Source organism: Notolepis coatsorum (assembly GCF_963971535.1).
Source record: "Notolepis coatsorum genome assembly, chromosome: 6".
NCBI lineage: Eukaryota > Metazoa > Chordata > Actinopteri > Aulopiformes > Paralepididae > Notolepis > Notolepis coatsorum.
Window position 1 is genome coordinate 158815581 of NC_140170.1, and position 21272 is coordinate 158836852.

At 42.2% G+C, this 21272-nt stretch overlaps 1 protein-coding gene across 2 annotated transcripts in view; it reads right to left on the reverse strand.

Annotated features, from left to right (window-relative positions):
* top1a (DNA topoisomerase Ia) overlaps positions 1–21272 on the reverse strand; it is a 60300-nt gene that overhangs the window by 20637 nt on the left and 18391 nt on the right. For both annotated transcript variants that reach the window (XM_084316470.1, XM_084316469.1), the window contains 5 exons: positions 19879–20000; positions 13138–13260; positions 10919–11106; positions 6037–6181; positions 256–399 (listed from right to left, as the gene is read on the reverse strand). In XM_084316470.1, the coding sequence (XP_084172596.1) occupies positions 256–399; positions 6037–6181; positions 10919–11106; positions 13138–13260; positions 19879–20000 (722 nt within the window). The remainder of the gene's footprint in view (positions 1–255; positions 400–6036; positions 6182–10918; positions 11107–13137; positions 13261–19878; positions 20001–21272) is intronic.

Sequence of the window (21272 nt, forward strand, 5' to 3'; positions counted from 1 at the left end):
GTTAAAATATAATCAACCAGATAAGATGTGACGGCTTCCTCTTCTATAGCATCTGCTTCCTCTTCCGTTCACTATAGTATCTATCTGCTTCCGTTCACTATAGCATTGGCTTCCATTCACTATAGCATCCGCTTCCGTTCACTATAGTATCCGCTTCCTCTTCCGTTCATTATGTGCTTCCTCATTCTCTTCACTAGAGCATCCACTTCCTCATTCAGTCACTATGCGACCGCTTCACTATAGCATCCAGTTTACCTTGTCAATAAAGTAGAGTGCGACAGCCCTCTGCCTGATCCTCATCTCCTTGGACTTCCAGTCGTCTCTGTACTGAGACCTCAGGCGGTCCACACACTTCTTCAAGGTGCGGGCTATTTCGTACTTCTGCCAGTCCTTCTCTCCCTGTGGACACATGATATGGGGGGGTACATTAAAGGGCCAAGAAGGCTTTGAGTTTATGTTAACCCCTTAAGCCCGACTAATATCACATCATAAATAAATCAATACAGTATTAATTAATGTTGCGGTTTTTCCACCCAAATGTAGCCAAGATTAAAGACCCTAACCCTATCAAAACCGCAGTCAAAGTGTATATTTTCAGCACTACATTTGTTGTGCATTAGTGTCATTAGTGAAATATGAGTTAAGAAATATCTCTGCGCATCCCGGCGAAAACCGGATGAATTAGACGAAAGGAAATAACGTAGTCCTAAAACAGGAGACCCAGGGCTTTCAATGGACATAACAGCCTCTGAAAGCTGCTGAAAAATTCTGACGTTATCTCACAGGTCGAACAAACCTGAACGCTGTTGCCATAAATACAATGTAGATTTGTTTCTTTACCTTTCTGTGAACGTCTAGAAAATAAACACGTCTCAATCTGATGAAAAATGGCAGAGCTATTTACATTATAAAAAGGTTACTGTACTTACAGTAATTACATTCACAGTCTTTGCTGCCCCGTTACGGGTGCATGGTGGTACTAAATCCAGATTGAACTCTGCCATTGGAAAGAGGAGATTTGGCCCGATCGAGATGTATGACTTGGCCATAATAAGGTCATTTATAGGACTGATATTCTATATTCATATTCCAAATTGCATGTGTCCGGATGAAAAACTTCATTACTGCATCTACAAAACCCCCTTGTAAATGATCTGCCCGTACACTTTGAAGGAATGTATATAATGTAAATATCTGTAGATGACAGCATCTGCTATTAGATCTCAGATGAGGAGGACAGTATTTAGTGGTGTGTGTTTTCAAGTTAGACTGGGAAGCCAGTGCCATGGGCTTGGCTCCGAGGTCGTCGGCAGGTTTGTAATATCACAACAACTGATATGCACTGGTGGGGAGGTTTGGTCAGAGCTATGGGGAGAGTTCGACATCGATAGAAACGGATGTTTAGTGTGTTAAAGTGGAGATGAAGCATAGCGATAAATACATATTCATAGCATCACATTAGTATTTAGATAAGCCACAGAAATAAAATCACGTTATAAAAATAAGCAGTTTCTAAGAAAAAACGATTTGTTATGTGCATTTTTGAAGCATTTATCATTATGGGCGCGGCCATTTTGTTGCTGACGTCATGGGGCTGGTTTGGTGTATACACTGCTGGTTAGCTGCCTATAGTGAATGGGTCAGTCAGTAAATAAAATGTTGCCTACAAAACAACGGGACCGCGGTGGTTCCGTTTGTATTGCTCCTGGCTGTTCAAACTAATTTTACCGTGTGAAAGAGAGGAAAGTTGGTTAATTTCCACAAACTACCAGTGAAAAAACTGTTGTTGGCACGTTGGCTCAGGCTGGCTGCACTCAGGCGGCGCAACCAGCCTGTTGGACAGGGAAGGAGGATCTGCAGCGAACACTTCATTGCCTCGGATTATGTTGTTGGGGTGGGATGTTTGTCCAGAAGACCACTAATCAGCTGAAGCCGGACGCGGTTCCCTCGGTCTTCGACAGACAGACCGGCCCAGGCAGTTCAGCGTCGCGGAGCATTCAGCCTGCTGGCTACCTATATCCACTTCAACCAGCGTCGCGGAGCATTCAGCCTGCTGGCTACCTAGCTCCAGTTCAACCAGCGTCGCGGAGAATTCAGCCTGCTGGCTACACAGCTTGTCGGTGTGCTAATAGCCTCGGCAAGCTAACGGTAGCTGGCTACACAGCTTGTCGGTGTGCTAATAGCCTCGGCAAGCTAACGGTAGCTGGCTACACAGCTTGTCGGTGTGCTAATAGCCTCGGCAAGCTAACGGTAGCTGGCTACACAGCTTGTCGGTGTGCTAATAGCCTCGGCAAGCTAACGGTAGCTGGCTACACAGCTTGTCGGTGTGCTAATAGCCTAGGCAAGCTAACGGTAGCTGGCTACACAGCTTGTCGGTGTGCTAATAGCCTAGGCAAGCTAACGGTAGCTGCCGGCTCCAGCAGCTTGTCGGTGTGCGAATAGCCTCGGCAAGCTAACGGTAGCTGGCTACACAGCTCGTCGGTGTGCTAATAGCCTCGGCAAGCTAACGGTAGCTAGCTCCAGCAGCTTGTCGGTGTGCTAATAGCCTCGGCAAGCTAACGGTAGCTGCCGGCTCCAGCAGCTTGTCGGTGAGCTGGAGCCTCGGCAAGCTAACGGTAGCTGGCTCCAGGCTATTAGCACATCGACAAGCTGCTGGAGCTCCCGACGCTCGGCTGGTTGAAGTGGAGCTAGGTAGCCAGCAGGCTGAATGCTCCGCGACGCTGGTTGAAGTGGATCTAGGTAGCCAGCAGGCTGAATGCTCCGCGACGCTGGTTGAAGTGGATCTAGGTAGCCAGCAGGCTGAATGCTCCGCGACGCTGAACTGCCTGGGCCGGTCTGTCTGTCGAAGACCGAGGGAACCGCGTCCGGCTTCAGCTGATTAGTGGTCTTCTGGACAAACATCCAACAACATAATCCGAGGCAATGAAGTGTTCGCTGCAGATCCTCCTTCCCTGTCCAACAGGCTGGTCGCGCCGCCTGAGTGCAGCCAGCCTGAGCCAACGTGCCAACAACACTGTTTTTTTCACTGGTAGTTTGTGGAAATTAACCAACTTTCCTCTTTCACACGGTAAAATTAGTTTGAACAGCCAGGAGCAATACAAACAGAACCACCGCGGTCCCGTTGTTTTGTAGGCAACATTTTATTTACTGACTGACCCATTCACTATAGGCAGCTAACCAGCAGTGTATACACCAAACCAGCCCCATGACATCAGCAAGAAAATGGCCACGCCCATGGCAAAAACAGGGAAATTATATTTGACTTTTCAGACAAATAAGCAGGATTTCACATTTTATTATAGGACCCTGTCTTACACAAGGTACACAACAAACAAACTAGGATCACATTGTTCACTGCTTCATCTCCCCTTTAAAGGTGACCAGCCGTTGCCATGGTAGCGTGTCACGTAGTAACGAGAAGAGGGGGTGGGGCCCGTTGCTAGGGGGAGAACGTTATGCGATGAGTTCCTTCCGGGGTAAGTTAGATTGAGACATGACGCAGAGGCGAGCAGAAGCGTTGATCAGAGACTTTGAAAGGATCCCTCCTCCCCTCGCAAAATGAGCAAAGGCTAAAAACACTGTTATCTTTCAACTTGGATCTCAAGAAGATGCTGAATGAGCACAGTGTTTTTTCACTTCTGGTCAATGTCGCATGGTGTTATTCACCGTCAAAGATGGACAAAACTCATTTATATTCTCCTTTGGTTCATTACAATTTACTCAAGCATAGTAACAGACTAGAGCTGTCCCCAAGCCTGTTTTGGGATTCGAACATTCGCCATGGTTTTTCGAACGGATGTTCTAAACCATCGTTTTTAATGACGGATTCAGTGAACAATAACAGAATATGCAATCAACCTAGGGCTGGGCGATATAACGATAACGATAAATATCGCGATATATTTTAATAATCGATATCGAAATTAAAAAAAAAGATTTTTATTTTTTTTTAAACCAGAGACAGTGGACAGACTTGTCTTTCTTGCCTGCAACTTAAAGTAATGGCTTTGCTTGTCCAAATGACAATACTGACCAAATTCAGATTTCTTTTTCTCTTGTCCATTTATTTTGTTTGCTTTCTAATTTAAAATACATTTTGAAACCGTCTGTACACAGTAGGCTATGTGTGCTAGCAGAACTAGACTCCAGTCACGAGTCACAGTGCACATGTGCGGTGGTTTGTCCACCAAAAAAGCGCCAAAAGATCGAAAATAAACTAGCAGAGCCAGAACTGTTCAACTCCTCTGGAGCCACAGCCAGCAGAGAAGCCGGTTTACTTTAGCTTTTAAACCAGCTGCAGCCTGAGAACTGGAGTGTGAGGGGATGTAACACTAAAGATGGCGGCAATGACAAAGAATTGCTGCAAAATAAACATACATCTGTAGTTAAAAAAAAAAAAAAAAAAAAAAAAAAATTTTATACTTATAACAATTCGATAATTATCGATATCGAGAAATAAAATAAAATTATCATATCGTTATCGCGATATGATTTTTTTCCATATCGCCCAGCCCTAAAACCCTTTATCTGCCACAGATTATTCTGATCTTAATCCACTCTCTGCCACCACCAGGGGCGTAGCTGGGGGGGGGGGGGTAGTTTATGATGATTCCAAGGGCCCAGCATTGGGGGGGGGCCCCGCAAAAATTTTTTTTTTTTTTTTTTTTCTTTTTTTACTAGACATCACTCAAGGGTGTATTATTGATGCCCTCATTGATACTATGTTTGTTTCTGAAGTGTGTGTGTGTGAGATATATATAGAGAGGGGGGGCTTTGGTAGACTATTGCATTGGGTCCATTCATTGAAGATGAACGCAATGCGACATCCTTTACTAGGCTCACCCACCAACAGTGCAGGTGCTGAACTGCTGATCCGAATGTATTATGTGTTTTCATCAATAAAAAAATGGCCAAAAAAAATTCCGCTCGCACGCTTACGCGCGCTCGCATTCACTGGGGGCCTACAAATACATTCTTTCATGGGGCCCAGAATCTGGAGCTACACCCCTGGCCACCACTATAAGTCTATGGAGATGTTCCCCTTCTTTGCAGGGCTATAACTTTTTAAATTGTATTGCTAAATTGACATTACTATGGCCCATTCAACGTCAAGCATCTATCGTTTAGGATGTAGCAACGTTCTACTTTTTCATTCACATATTCATACTAAAATACGGTCTAAAGTATAAATATGTTTTTATCGTTTTCTGCAGCATTCTGCAGAACGCGAGTTATAGCCCTAAATACATATATTAGATCATCAAATGTAGTTTGATACCGATTGACTTCAGATAAAAAAAAATTCAATCGTACAAGGTCCTACACGTCATGCCTCATCATCTGCTGGTGACCGGAGGGGGGGGGGGGGTTTATAAGTCCGTGGCCGACGTTAAATCATTTATTTAGTATGGGCGATATATATATCAGAGCAGATTATACATTTAATAATAATCAAACACGCTGAAACTCACCGCAGCTTCCTCGTAGCGTTGGGCGATCAGCGTCGAGCAGAAAGTTCGCTGTTATGGGATGTTGATATATGCGATCCATGTCCAGGTTGTATAATGCTATATACGTCCAAATCATGTTGTTTATCGAGTTATTGGCAACGGATCGCTATCCAGTGTGTCGAGCTGGAGTCGCGCTAGAGATAGCGAGTGGCCGGACAAAATATGGGTGAGCACCACTTCCGGCGCGTCACTTCCGGTTTTGCCGATTGGCCACCAGATGGCGGTCTTGAACCGTTGGAGTTGAGAGGAGATCAACAGCAAGTCTCAAGTCTCCGTGGGTGAAATATGATTGCCATCACAAATTTTTGAAATATTGATCTCAAAGACGCCTTAGGGCATCATTGGCAGATTACGCATGGCGAGCAATGACGTGGTAACACGTTCTTGGTGAAAAAAGGGTTAAAACCAGTACACTTACATCAGCTCACTGCATTGTTTATAAATTAAAATCAATAAAAAATGTACAGAGTTTTATTTGTTTGCACCCATTAGATTGTATTGTATAAATGAGGCTCATCAGTCTAACCTTGATCCTAGAGCTGGGGTTCAGCATGATGTACTTGATGGAACCCTGGATGTTCTCCGTCCACGACACCAGCCAGGTCACTTTGTTGTCATGGCGAACCTCCTTCCACTTGGTGCCTGGAGGGGGCTTGGGGTGCTTGGAATCCCTGCGAGGAACACACATGTGGTAGATTCTTTAATATGGAAGTGCCTTACAAGTACCAGAAACCAGGGTTCAAAATTAACGGGGGGTGGGGGCAAACTGCCCTTGAAAATGGACTAAATGCCCTCGATTATCAGTTAAGGGGGGCAAAAGAAGCCAGTTTACCAATTATATATATATATATATATATATATATATATTAGGGGTGGAACGGTACGCATTAGAACTCCGGGGCATGGGTGTATTGTTCGGTTGTGCAAATCTTGATTTGGCACGGATGCGGGAGAGGTGACACGCCGGTTGAGCATATGCATACTTTGTTGATGCTGATGGCCTTTGTGGCTACAAAAATAGAAAGGTTTAATTATATTATTTATTAATTTCTTTTTTTAATAAAAAACAACGTATACTGAACCGAACCGGGACCCCAAAACCGTGATACGAACCGAACCACCTCTAAATATATATATGGAGACATTAACATTATGTTATCAAACATAGTATAAAAATTAATATTACAATTGATTTAACTGACAAGTGAAGACGTGGTTTATTAAATCAGTTTGATCAGACGCCGACGACACTCCACCATCTCACGTTAGCGTGCTAGGCGAGCAGCCTTTGATGAAAGACAAGATGGAGTGTTTTTTAACTAACATTATAACTAAAACGAAACAAAAAAAAGAGATTCAGTGCCCCCGAAATACAAAGAAAAAAATTACAAAAATTGATTTAACACAATGGCGCCCGGCCACGGAGGTGTCCGTGTTTCGAATCCAACGGTTGAGGACCGGCAAGGTTGTTTTGGCTTTTATTCCATTTTAATAACCTACTCGATGTCACTGAGCAGCACTGCAGAAGTACCCTTCAATTCAAAAAAGTGCATTACCGGCCAGATCCTCTTAGGGGCGCTATCTCGATAATGCAGTGTTCCCTGTGGCAGAAGTTGTCTTGTTTTTTCTGGATCTCCAATGTAGTTTTCTGCTAACATGAAGCGATGCCTATAGCCTGTTACACGGAATACGTTTTGGGACGCGGATTTCAGTGTACAGTAAAGGAATATATCATCAGCCAATGGACATATCGATCTACCAGATTGTGATCGATAACTGGGAAATCCTTTGGGGGATCCAACCGGCCCACGGTAAGATCTTTTTCACGTAAATTACATGCAGATCAGACCTCGTTATGATAGCCATCCACCCGATCAGCGAATGTGGCTACTGAGGCTAACGCGGTTATTGGTAATCAATAATCAGAAATGAGGTCCCCCGCCCCCTCCCCTTTCATGCATTCATGGTGGACCATCATATCGATCATATGCAGTTTGATTTTTAACTCTAGCTTCTGTATAGCCGAAATGCCATTGGATTTAACGTTACTAGCTTAGCGGCCTGTATCTCGCCTTCCAGGAAATATACTAGCCGAAATCCCTTATATTCAAGATGCTATAAAATGAGAACGTATTGCAGCGTTTCCGTTAGCCGGTAATTACCGGTATTTGACCGGCAAAATCTGTTGAAGTCCGACATATTTAATCTCTCCGGTCTTAATGTCCGGTGAAAATAATTCCCTGAGTCTAAGCACAATTTGATTATTTGAATTGTATTCAAATAGGCTAAAATTAAATAGCCTATGCGATGAACGAAACAATCATTACATTTGTTTCATTGTTGCTTCTAATAATGACAACGACGTCGTCAGCGAGAGCTTAGTGCTGGGTGTGCAAACTTTTGTGAAGCTGCAGAGCCGGAGCAGCAGCAGCACAGTGCAGTACTCCAGCAGTACTCCAATTCAGCCATTTTCAATTCAATGTTGGGTGGGGGGCGCTGCTGTGCGGTCCCCAGAAAAGAGCCAATAACAGCTGAATCTGCTGCTCTGCATCGACATACTCTCGCAAATAAGTCATTGGGAGGTGGAGAGAGAGAGTCGTCACGCAAACCCACGATAATGTTGCCGTCTCTCTGCCAAATTTCTCAGTTCTTCGCTTGATATAATTAATACAAATGTCCAATATAACGGAATTCGTTAGCTCATAAAAATGTGATTATAACAGACTGTTGTTTATTAATGTCGGGCGACTGCCCACAGACACCTATTTGATTTAAAGTCGGCAGCAGCTCGAGTCTCGGGACTTATTTTATTTGGAATATAATGACTTTATACGCAAAAGTAGCCTAGTTTTAAGTAAAAATATTATAAATCTACATGCCTTGATGATGTCATTCTTTTGTTTTGTTGTCATTCTTTTGCCTATCAATTGTTTTTAAGCTCAATAAACTGACCGGAATTTCTCTCATTTGACTGGTAGATTGAAATCTACCGGACACTGAGGCCGGCAACAATTTTTTCTAACGGAAACCCTGACGTATTGATGAAAAAATAATTTCTTTAAGCCATTTTGAAGAGACGGTTTATGGTCTCAATTGAGAATGGACAGATAGCAATACTATAAAGTATAGATTTAGCTCTACAAACAACCCCACGGACTATGCAAGTCTGTTTAGAATGAGTGATTTTAGACGGATCAAAATGCCCCCGAAAGTGTTAAGGGGGGCAAAAAAAAAGCCCTAAAAAAAGGGAATTTCTAACCCTGCCAGAAATACCTAGGGTTGGGTTGACAAGTACCATAAACTCATACCTAGGGTTGGGTTTAGGGATGCCCCGATCGATCGGCCAGCGATCGGTATCGGCCGATTCAGTATAAATATGAGATCGGTGAATTCCGATAATGCCTTATTTTCGCCGATCGTCGATGACACGGAAAACATGATCCAATTCTCTGCGGAGTTCTCACTCGCTCTTCACAGCCACACTCTGCTGCTGCACGTCTTGCCGCCCCTCCTCCTCCTCCTCCCCCTACCAGACCCGTGTCATGTTGTCAACAAACCCTTCGGCAAGAGTCGAGTGCATGAGCACCGCAGAGCTCCTCTTTCAACACCACAAGCATTAAACAAAATGGCCCAGTAATCTATTCACTTTTGTTTAATACATGAGGCGTTGTCTAGTGTTATCTAGCTACTGATAGCTCCCGATATCAACGTGACAGTTTGGCATTAGTTTTCGCAAGTGCTGGGTAGCGTTGGCTAACTAGCTATCACTCGTGAGCTAACGTTACCGCTTAAACAAAACTACACAGTCAACTATTCACTTTAGTTTAATACATGATGCATTGTGGGCGGTCAGGTGGCGTAGCGGAGATTGTGTTCGTCACCAACACCGGAGACAGTGGATTCGGCTGGATTAGCCTGTTCGAATCCAGCTCACAGCTCCGACGTTGTGACCAGCTTGGCTGGCCGTTAACACAAATACAATTGGCTGTATTAGAGGGTGGGAAAGCTGGCGGGGTGGGTCCGGGTCGTTGTAAACAGCGACTCCTACAGTTCGGTCGGGGCGCCTGCTCAACGCGGATAGGATCTACGGGGGGTAGTGTGATTCTTCCACACGTTACACCCTCTCAGTGAGAGTCCGCACTGCCAGGTGAAAAGAAGCGGTTGATTGGCTAGACGTGTGTCGGAGGAAGCACGTGATACTGATAGCCTCCACTCTCCCAGACCGACTGGGGGGTAAGTGCGCAGCGACCAGGAAGGGGATTGGGAATTGGCATAACGACTAACATTGGGATGGGAGAAAATCGGAGGAAAAAGGACGGGGGAAAAGACTAATATAAAAAAAAATGATTCATTGTCTAACTGGCTAGCTACTGATAGCTCCTGATATCAACAAATGCGCATTTCAGTTTAAGAATGATAGGGATGCGCCAGCATGAGACCTCAGTTAGCATAGGTAGCTAACGTTAGATCACAACGAAATGATCCAGTAAACTAAATAGTTCACTTTATTTTAATACATGGTGCATTGTCTAACGTCATCTAGCCGGCTAGCAGTAGCTACAGATAGCTCCTGATAGTTCACTTTATTTTAATACATGGTGCATTGTCTAACAACATCATCTAGCCGGCTAGCAGTAGCTACAGATAGCTCCTGATATCAATGTCTTATAACATAATTGACATTATTCGTTTTTGCAGCTGAACATTGGCTAATTAGCTATCATGCTTCACATCTTATACGTTTCAGACCCTGTTGAACTATCGCTCTGACTGGGGACGCTGAGGGCGATGCTGAATGTGATTTGACCAAAGCATTTTGACTTGTTGCGTGGTGGCGATGTCTCGCAGATAATACAACTACAAGCATAATTAAATATATATATTTTATATAAAAAATTTACAAGTATATATCATTTTTTTTTTTTATTTTTATAAAACCAATCGGTATCGGCCGATATGGCTCAGACGATCGGTGGCAAAAAAACCTGCTCGGGGCATCCCTAGTTGGGTTGACAATTTAAAATTGGACCCTGCTACTTTTTGTTCCATTTTTAGACTTAGACTTCAATTAAAGTTGGATGAAAAATCAAAAAGGCTCACACGCAAGTGGCAAGTCAAATAAAAAACCAAACACCTGGAATTATCATGCATTAGTCATCCACTTCTTTGGTAAATGGTGCAATATATATCTTTTTATTATGCCAAGCGCATCACATTCACACACACCAACAGCGGCGGCGACTATGCAAGGTGGCAACCTGCTCATCAAGAGCAATTAGGGGTCAAGCGTCTTGCTCAAGGACACATCGGCACGCGGGAATCGAACCAGGACCCTTCCGACTACCAGCCGACCACTCTACCTCCTGAGCCTCTTCTGTCGAGCTCGACCCAGGCAACGCTTCACTTACTTGCTGCAGTTGATGATGATGTCCTCTGGCCTGCTGCGGCGCTTCAGCATGCCCATCTTGGGGTGGTCTCCTCGGCCTCGGAAGAGACCCGGGGGCTCGATGCGGAAGTTGGCGATGCGCTCCTTGTGGTTGTCCATGAGGCAGAAGCCATACTCCTGCAGCAAGCGCTCGTTCTCCTCTTTGATTTTCTACAAAAAGGTTTGAGACAAGGCTCAACATTGGAACAATGTCTTCAGCCTTATCGTTTATTATTATTTTTTATTAGCAGAAGTGAAAAGCAACGAGTTACCATTGCTGCGATATATATATATTATACACATTATAAACATTTTAAGTAAACAGACTTTTCTGGAAAAGATGGTAGTCCTTCTACTCAAATATAGGGGTAAACTCAAAGATTAAAGTTTGATCGTTAGCCGTAAGAGTGGTCAAATACAAGAGATAATTTTCAGTAAATCAGTAAAGGGAATCAATTTAAAACATCCAGAATCTTAATTTTGTCGTTACCTTTGCCATGTATGAAAAGCAATTCAATATTTTTTGTCAACAACTCATACTATTTTACTTTCATCAAGTAAAGTATGGCTAAAAACAAGTCAACAAAATGCACTTGGGTTACAAATGGGTAGAGGGTTTAAATTAACACAAGAGAAATAACATTCAAGACTCAGAAAACGGAACTAAGGAAAGAGAGTAGGGGTAGAACGGTTCACAAAATCGACGGTTTGGTTCGTATCATGGTTTTGGGCTAACGGTTTTCGGTTCGGTTCGATATACGTTTTTATTTTTAATTTTTATGTAACACTCCAAAAATTTAAACATGTTTCACATTTATTAAAAAAGGTTTACAGTGGTTTGCCTTAAATAATGTTTGGCACACAAAGACCGAACTGACTGAAGAATATAGGCTACATTTGTCAAAGTATTAACTTAGTGTAAACAAACAATATGCTCAGCCAGCACTAGACTTTCCCTTCTTTGATTGTCAGTTCTTAACACATTGAGTGTCACGCCCCTTCCGAGAAGTGACCCCTTCCGTGCCGCCAATTAAACCCATGTAAACGTAGTTGTAGTTTGTAGAGCTAAACCTATATTTTATAGTATAGCTATGGGTCTAATAACGCCCTCGAGTCTCAGTGAGCTGCTTCTGGTCAACATGCAAAAAACTGATTATTTTTCCATCCATACGTTTCCGTTTTATACCGTTTTGAATATGAACATAGTCCGGCCGCTTCTGAGCAATTCCAGGGAAAAGACACGAAAACAGCGTTTGTGTAATTCAATAAACACGTTGTCATTTTTCACCCGATTATCGGATCTTCCTGAAATCAACGATAGATCATCATTATTATCCTTAGTCATGCACGCATGCAATGTTATTTAGACCGGCGCCATCAAGGTCATCAATATAAAATGCAGCATACATCAAACTAACACTGTACCGTTTCAAAACACTGCTCTGTTCATTACGTACATTATCGTCTACATTTATTTAGACCAACATTAAAAATGTAGTGCAACTGTGGTGGATTAACATAATTCGGTGAGTTGGAACTATCTATGGGTTGGGGGACCGCACGGACAATTTAGCGTGTGGTACCACTACCTTCAGACCTTCTCAACTCTAACGTTACCGGAGTTGATAACAAGCAGTGGAAAAGCGGCAATAGTCCCGGTTGGAGTTAGTAAACAGTTGTATGTTAGCCTTCTTGGATGTTGAATAAACGCCTATCATTGTCTTTCAACACCCCGCCTCTCAGACTCCCATCTTCTCCTCTGCTAGCTAGTAGCTACTAGCTATGGTAACACTGGCTGTATTAGAGCTGGCGGGCTACCATAGTTAAAGTGCGTTGTACAAGCCGTGCTAACGTTATGGCAAGATGTGTGTAGGCCTATGTAATGTTAACTTAATGGCTATGTTTTTTAAAGTCGTAATGAAGATGGATTTATATTGCGCTAGGCGCTTGCCATTTCCACAAACTGAGTAGCACCTGCTGCCTGCGCGTCACCTCCCTGCCAGATGAAGTACAATACACACGCCCCCGAACCGTGGAGGTCGTGCCGAACGGTGTATGGTTCGAATGCGTACCGTTCCACCCCTAGAAGCGAGCCATCACTATGTGGAGATACGTCCCCCAGCCCTTGTGCGTGACGTGGGCCTCGCCATCTACTGGGACACTCGCCACTGGAACCAGCTGTAGAACTAGAGTAATGCTCACCAGTTTGCCCTCCTTGGACATGGCCTTCCTGGCCTCAGACTGGGCCTTGAAGTGGTCATTCATCTCGTTGAAGTCACACTTCTTCAGGTCTGTGATTTTGCCCTTTTCCTCCGACGACATTTCCTGCGGGACGCGAAACACAGGTGTCAAAACAGTTGCCGTGATGAGCTTATGGGATTCTCCACACAAACACAGGACATACACAGCAGACACACGACAGATGGATACATCTTGATATTTATCTAGTCTAGTGTGTTCATTAGATGGGTGAAATCCTCTTTCAGTGCCTCTTTGCCCGTTTTCTTAGGCAGTTAGCCTCTCTGGTATGCATGCCATTAGCGTTAGCCACGCTTCTAGGGCTCTTTGTAATAAAAGTATCATTCTTTCCAAAAGCACTTTTTTTGTGTGCATTCGACTAAGGTTGGCAGTAGACTACGGCTCCTTTCGATAGATTAGTCGACTAATCGGGGTCAGCCCTAAGACCGGGGCCTCAACTCATTAAATCGTTGGATTGAAAAAAACACAAGTAAAGTGAAATAAGTTCATGAAACAATTTATATTAAGATAACAATAATAAAAGAAATAATAACAAAAACATTAATCATTTGTCTAAACAAATCAACATGAAACTGTAAAACAAAGTGACATTAATGGTTTTATGAGATTGAAGCTATTCATTTAACAATGTATATTTAAGCTTGGATTTGAGTGATGAAATAGATGGAGCAAATTATTATTATGGAGGGTTTTGAACTACAAATAGTAAGACCTCTAAATCTTATACTGAACTGACCTAATGTTGTGCAGAAGAAATTATGATGAATATCGTTTGATTGCCTTGTTGGATATGTATGATTGCCTTGTTGGATATGAATGAATACTGGAGTTTGATATAAAAAAAAAAAAATGGAAAATAGGAAATAAATCTAAATTAAAAGTGCAGTTAAACATAAAAATACATTCATATGAAAGATTGATAGTATTTTAAGTCGTTAAAAAGAGGAGCCGATGGTTCAAGGTGATTAGAAGTAGTGGCAAGCCTTATATTTTGCAATATAAAAAGTTTATGAAAAGTAGGAAAAGTATTGGCCCAAATAATATTACAATACAATAAATATGGGTATATCAAACTATAATAAAGTGTCAAAAGACAAGGATTTCTTCTCTTGTGAATCGCTCCTAATAATGCCATATGATTTCATAACTTTTTTGCAAACTAGCTCAATATGATTTTTCCATGTAAGGCCTTCATCAACAATGACACCTAAGAATTTAGCATGCGACACCAGTTTAATTTCAATATCATTAATATGTAATTTAGAGTCCCGTTTTGAATATTCTTTGTTTTTATTTCTGAAAATCATATAATTCGATGTATTACTATTTAATGAAAGCCTATTAATCTGAAACCATGTTGCTGTTTGTGCAAGTATAGAATTTGCATAATTAGGGAACCAAAGTCAGAATGTGAAAATACTATGTTTGAGTCATCAGCAAAAATAATTGGCAGAGCAGTATCAAACTGTAAAGCAAAATCATTTATAAAAAACAACAAAAGAGGCCCAAGGATTTGAACCTTGTGGTACACCACAAGATAACTCTGTTCTATTAGAGTTCAAACCCTCAATACACACATATTGCTGCCGGTTGCTGAGATCTCTAAACCAATGGATTACAACATCCTGAAAACCATAATGATTCAGTTTGGATATTAAGATACTATGATCCACTGTATCAAAGGCTTTATTATCATTTAATGCTTCATATATTTTGTCAGTAAGTTGGGAGAGCCATATAGGTTCAGTGATTTTTTCTAAATCCATATTGATGCCTATACAGGATGTTTGTCATTGAGGTGTTTTAACACTCTTGCATAGACCAACTTCTACAAAACCTTGAAGCAGGGTAAGATCGATATAGGACAGTAATTATTGAAGAGTCAAGAATCACCTTCTTTGAAAAGTGGTAATACCTTAGCTACTTTCAAGTCATTCGGGACTACACACGTTTTTAAAGAGACATCAAGTACATGCGTTAATGGAATGATGATTGAGGTAGCTACTTCCTTGATTTCATCATGTCCGGCTGCTGAATTATTTAATTTATTAATGATTTCAAGCACTTCAATAGATGTGGGTGGTTCAAAACTACATAGGGTAGGTAAATAGGCTGTAATATTATCAATAGGACATAGGCTGTAATATTATCAATAGGACAGTCATTAATAGGTGGAATATCTTTAGCAAGAGTGTGACCCACATTGGCAAAGAAATTATTAAAACCATTTGCCATGTCTAATGAAGTGGAAAATAATTTATCACCACATGAAAACTGAGATGGGAATTTCACTGTTTTTTCCCCCTTATACATCTTTAACACATCCACCGCCAATCCCGTTGTACAGCGTGTTTGCCGGCCATGCGAATTCTGCCAGACCACGCTGTATAGCGATATTGAGATCATATTTAATTTTTTCGCCATGGCATTCATAATTCCACCACCCAGCCTCTGGTGATACAGTGGGACCCTGCACAATAGTGCAACGCCTCAATACCGCCGCCTGGTGGATGATCGGGCGAGTTACAACCGGAAGTGGCCATCTGTGCATCTGGGAAATCCGTCCGGCAGTCACATATCGTTGCGGGACTACAGACAAGCACTGCGTGCATATGGATTGCTGCCATAACACAATAATCGATATGATTTGAGCGTTTATTGCGCCATACAAACCGGAAATGGATCTAGTAGATCGACGTCAAATAAGTGGGATCTTTTTCCTCCAGTCTCATGGGCGAACGGTAAGACGACAGTAACGTTACTTTCAGCTTGATTGTTTATTCGTTTCACTGCAAACCGATCTGATCAATATATCACCCATCGCTGCTGGCGGGACAAAACCTCATAACTCTATTTTTAAATTATATATATTTTTATATATAAATCAACTCCTTAGAAGATCATCCTCCATATTAGGGCTGGGCGATATAACGATAACTATCGCGATATATTTTAATAATCGATATCGAATATCGAAATTAAAAAAAAATCGTTTTTTTTTTTTTTTTTTTTTTTTTTTTACCTGCAACAGGGCAGTTTTAAAACCAGAGACAGTGGACAGACTTGTCTTTCTTGCCTGCAACTTAAAGTAATGGCTTTGCTTGTCCAAATGACAATACTGACCAAATTCAGATTTCTTTTTCTCTTGTCCATTTATTTTGTTTGCTTTCTAATTTAAAATACATTTTGAAACCGTCTGTACACAGTAGGCTATGTGTGCTAGCAGAACTAGACTCCAGTCACGAGTCACAGTGCACATGTGCGGTGGTTTGTCCACCAAAAAAGCGCCAAAAGATCGAAAATAAACTAGCAGAGCCAGAACTGTTCAACTCCTCTGGAGCCACAGCCAGCAGAGAAGCCGGTTTACTTTAGCTTTTAAACCAGCTGCAGCCTGAGAACTGGAGTGTGAGGGGATGTAACACTAAAGATGGCGGCAATGACAAAGAATTGCTGCAAAATAAACATACATCTGTAGTTAAAAAAAAAAAAAAAAAAAAAATTAATTTTTTTTTATACTTATAACAATTCGATAATTATCGATATCGAGAAATAAAATAAAATTATCATATCGTTATCGCGATATGATTTTTTTCCATATCGCCCAGCCCTACTCCATATGCGTGTGTTGGTTTTACAAAGTTTAAACAATGGGAAAGCATTAAACCGATCATCCGTCTAAACCTCCTAACTCTATTCACCCTCAAATCTGTGTTCGTTTTTTCCATCTGCTGAAAAGTTGGGTTTTTGGAGTTATGAGGTTGTGTCCCGCCAGCAGCGCCATACTACATAAAGCATTTACTGACAATCACGGAATTATAAACGACCCCCCCCCCCCCCCCCCCCGTTCATCCGCGCATGATGAGGCATAACATCTAGGATCATATACAGTTGAATTTTTTTATATAGCGTGTATCGTGAACTGCAGTTGATAATCTATATATGCGTTTATGCCTATAACTCACGTTCTATGAATTACTGCAGAAAACGATAAAAACACTTATAGAAGGTATTTTTGGAAGAATCTATGAATGAAAAAGTATAACGTTCCTACATCCTGAATGATAGATAATCGATGTTGAATGGGCCATAGTAATGTAAATTTAGCAATACAATTTAAAAAGTTATAGCCCTGCAAAGAAGGTGAACATCTCCATAGGCTTAGAGTGGTGGCAGTGAGCCTACATTGATGGATATAACCGTGGCAGGGAATGTGTTAAGGACATTCCATGTGGCTTTTATGTCATTAGACCAGGGTTCGAAATTAAGGGGGGCTTGGGGCAAAATGTCCAAAAAAAAAAATTACCAAATGCCCTCGAAAATCAGTTAAGGGGGTCAAAAAAAAGCCCCAGACAGTTTACTAATTATATATATATGCTCTACAGTGCGAGCATTTCACTGGCATTTGCCCCTAAAAATATGTGTGCGAACAGGAAAAATCATTTACGCACATAATGTGCGAGACGAGTGAAGATTACAAACTCTGTAATGCTTTTTTCGCTTGCGTGTGTACGAGCGAGCATGAGAAGCGGAGTTAGAATGAGAGTGGATAGAGAGTGTGAGAGAGAGCGTGCGTGTGTGTGCGAGCGAGCATGAGAGTAAGTTACTTACTAAGTGTAATACTCGAGACGACGGAGCCCCGCTACACCATAGATATATATAAACATTATGCGCTACACTGCCCCAGGTGAGAGCAGTGCAGGTCGCTGAGAGACAACCAAGCATGCTGCAAAGACCCGCCCTACTCCGCTTCTGATTCGCAGACTGTGGGTGGGGGAATGTGATTGGACCAAAGCAGAGGCTGAGTCACACACACACGCTCCAGTCGATATACATTGCAGAGAGGGACGCTGCTTTAGAGAGAGCGGAGAATTTGTAATTTGTAAGACTCGTAATGGATATGAAAATGGTTCAAATTCATTGAATTCAGCTCAATTCGATTTCAAATGGCAAATTCTTTTTTATTATGTATAGGTTATGAATATTTATTTAATAAATATTAATTAACCCAAATCCCAGTTTACAGTATAACAAATCCAAAAACGATCGGTATCGGCCGATATAGCTCATAGACGATCGGTGATCGGTGGCAAGAAAACGTGATAGGGGCATCCCTAATTAATTAACCATTATTCAATAGCATTTCAATTATAATGAATTAAATAATTGTATAAAGAATGTTCTGTCATCTAATAATATATTCCATTACCTTTCCCATCTGTATCAAAGTCAAAATGTTGGTATTGTGACAACACTACAACATACAAAAGCAGCTTGACAACAGATATCCTTTGCGTCTAGTAGGCATGGGCCAATGTGTGATTTTGGTGGTATGTGCTATTTGCACAGATGTTTGGCCCTATGCACATTGAACACGCACAGTATAATATGCATGTAATAAATAGTTTGTTAATAAACTCTGTTACTTGAACAATTTTCACTGTGCAGGGCGGCTAGGTGGCGCAGTGGAGAAGGCGATCGCCACCAACGCAGGAGATGCTGGGTTCGAGCCCAGCTCTCTGCGTTGCTACCAGCTTGGCTGGTCGTTCATACTAATACAATTGGCAGTATTAGGGGGTGGGAAGCTGGTGGGTGGGGATCGGACGTTGTGGACAGCGACTCCTACAGGTCGGTTGGTGCGCCTGCGCAGTAGAATCAGGAAGCGACGGGGGCGGCATGTCCCTCCCACGCAGACCCTCGCCGCTGAGAGATTGCGCTGTGCAGGTGAAAAGATGACGGCTGCCTCCTCGAGTACCGGAGGGGACACGTGATGAAAGGCTTCGTCCACATTGCTTGTAGCCGGCTTGTGGGAGGCATGGCCTAACAATGTTCGAGACAGGGGAGGGTAGAATTGGACAATACGAAATTGGGGAGAAAAAGTACTGTAATATTCTAGAACGTTGTTTGAATCGTTTTCAAATAAACGCTAGATTATCAATAGTATGTGTACGTGTGCACGCTGAAAATCGAATATCTCAGTTCCTGATCGCTCTTACAGCCATATCACATATAGGGGAAAAGCTTATATCTCCATGAAAACAGGTCTGATTATCCTAAGACTGGTAAAATAGATCCTTACCAGAGATCAGATGGTATCCAAATGGATTATTCCAATTCCTGATCGCCATTCCAAAAACCGATCCTTTTATTGATCCAACGCATATACTGTAAAACGCATATTACACGCTGTGCTGAGGGTCCAGAATGAGTCTGATCGGCTCCGGTTACATGCGTGAGAAGTCAAATGTGGATTCCGGAGTTTTTTTCTCTCATCCATTTTCATTGAGTCCAATCCAAAAGGGTGCATTACCATCTGGGAGACGATAGGGGCACTTTTTCACATCTGAGCGACTGGGGGGGGTTTACCAACGGTAGACTCGGTTGATGAAATATGAATTCAGATGGCTAATAAAAAAAATAAAACGAGAATTCTCGTGATGGGCATTCGGGGGGCGGGCTGATAAAATAGCCCTGGGGGAAAAAAGTTTATTTCTAACCCTGCATTAGACGTTTCTGTAAATTTGTCAGAATAACACTTTTTCTTTGCTGGGGTTAAGTTTGTAAACAACTTATGTGAAAATGATTCTTCTAGCATTGCAGCTTGGCCAAGGAGGGACAGCAGAGAGCTGTAAAGCAGCTCATCAAACACCTCAAAACGGACCCCTCAACAGGTGACAACTCTCCTACCTTTCTCCAGTCTTTGAAGAAGTTTTTCCGGAAGGCGTCCTTTGTGGTGTAATCGTGGTCCAGCATTTTGCCAAAGAAGGTGGCCACCTCTTCCGCTTCTTTAGTCAGCTTCATGTGCTTTCCTGTAAAAACACACAATACTTGGTTAATCAGCTGTTAACCAAACTTATTACATGGCGTGCTTGCTTGTGATTGGTCAATAGCCCGCGTCAGAGGTCTGTTATCACACAATAATGACCGCTGTGCGCAGCTGTTCGCAATCAAGCCCACTGACATCAGTGCAATCAGACACTGCCGGCTGCCGGGGAAGCTGCCAGCGATGACAGGGCGGAGCAACGAGCGGAGCCAGAACCAGTGTTGCGAGTCGATGTAAAATTAATTAGGTATATTGTTATTGTTAGCAAGTTAGCTATGTAATAAGCGGGATAATGTATAGCTATACTCGATCATTGTTGCAAAATAATTGACCTTCACTGACGTTTAAAACACCTCGCCTAGGCGGCTCGGTATTTTAAACTCCGTGTCGGTCAATTATTTTGCGACAATGACCTCGTACATTATCCCTTACTTATTTCCAATTGCATCATCAGGGAGTTCGCTACAGAAGCTCACTTCTCCATCAAGGTTGATGGGACCTGTGGTGTAACGAGCAGTAATAAAATACATTGGAGGGAAAAAAAATGAACAGACCAAGTCAGTAAAAAAAAAAATCAAATCTACTTTAAAACGAGAGACAACCAAATAGATACAAAATGGATAAAAACGCATAGCTTAGCGGTTAGGCCAGGGTTTGAAGTATTTAGATTAACAAGCCGTTCAGAATAGATTGCATTTTGTGATGTCACACCGAGGACAGAAGCAATAAATTAAAGTAATCAATCTGGCATAGTTTCTGGAGCCAGGAACACACTGCCTACTTATTGCCGGTTCGTAAAGGTTTTGTACTGGTGGGTATGGGGTAGCCTCTATATTAAAGGCGGCCCAAGAGCCCTTCCGCGATTGGCCCCGGTAACGCACGCAATGCGCATTTTCTTTTGCCAAACAGATGCTTCAGCCAGGTGCTCGCCACGCATGCACATGAGGTCGTTTGAGACGCTTGGTGCTTGGTTGGCGTTGGTTCGTCACATCTTATAACCAAAATAACCTCTAAAACACTGCTGTCAATCTGTTCTGTTATTCTATGCATAGCTTAGGGCAGTGTTTCTCAAAGTGGGGGGCGCGCACCCCAGGGGGGCGCAGAGGCATGACAGGGGGGGCCTTGAGATTTATTTAATAAAAAAAAAAAAAAAAAAAAAATGGATTACAGAAAATTATCACTAAAGTGCTATCTGTTGCAGCTGCACTGTTCTCCATGAAAATACCATTTCTCAAAATCTGAAAATCATTATTTAATA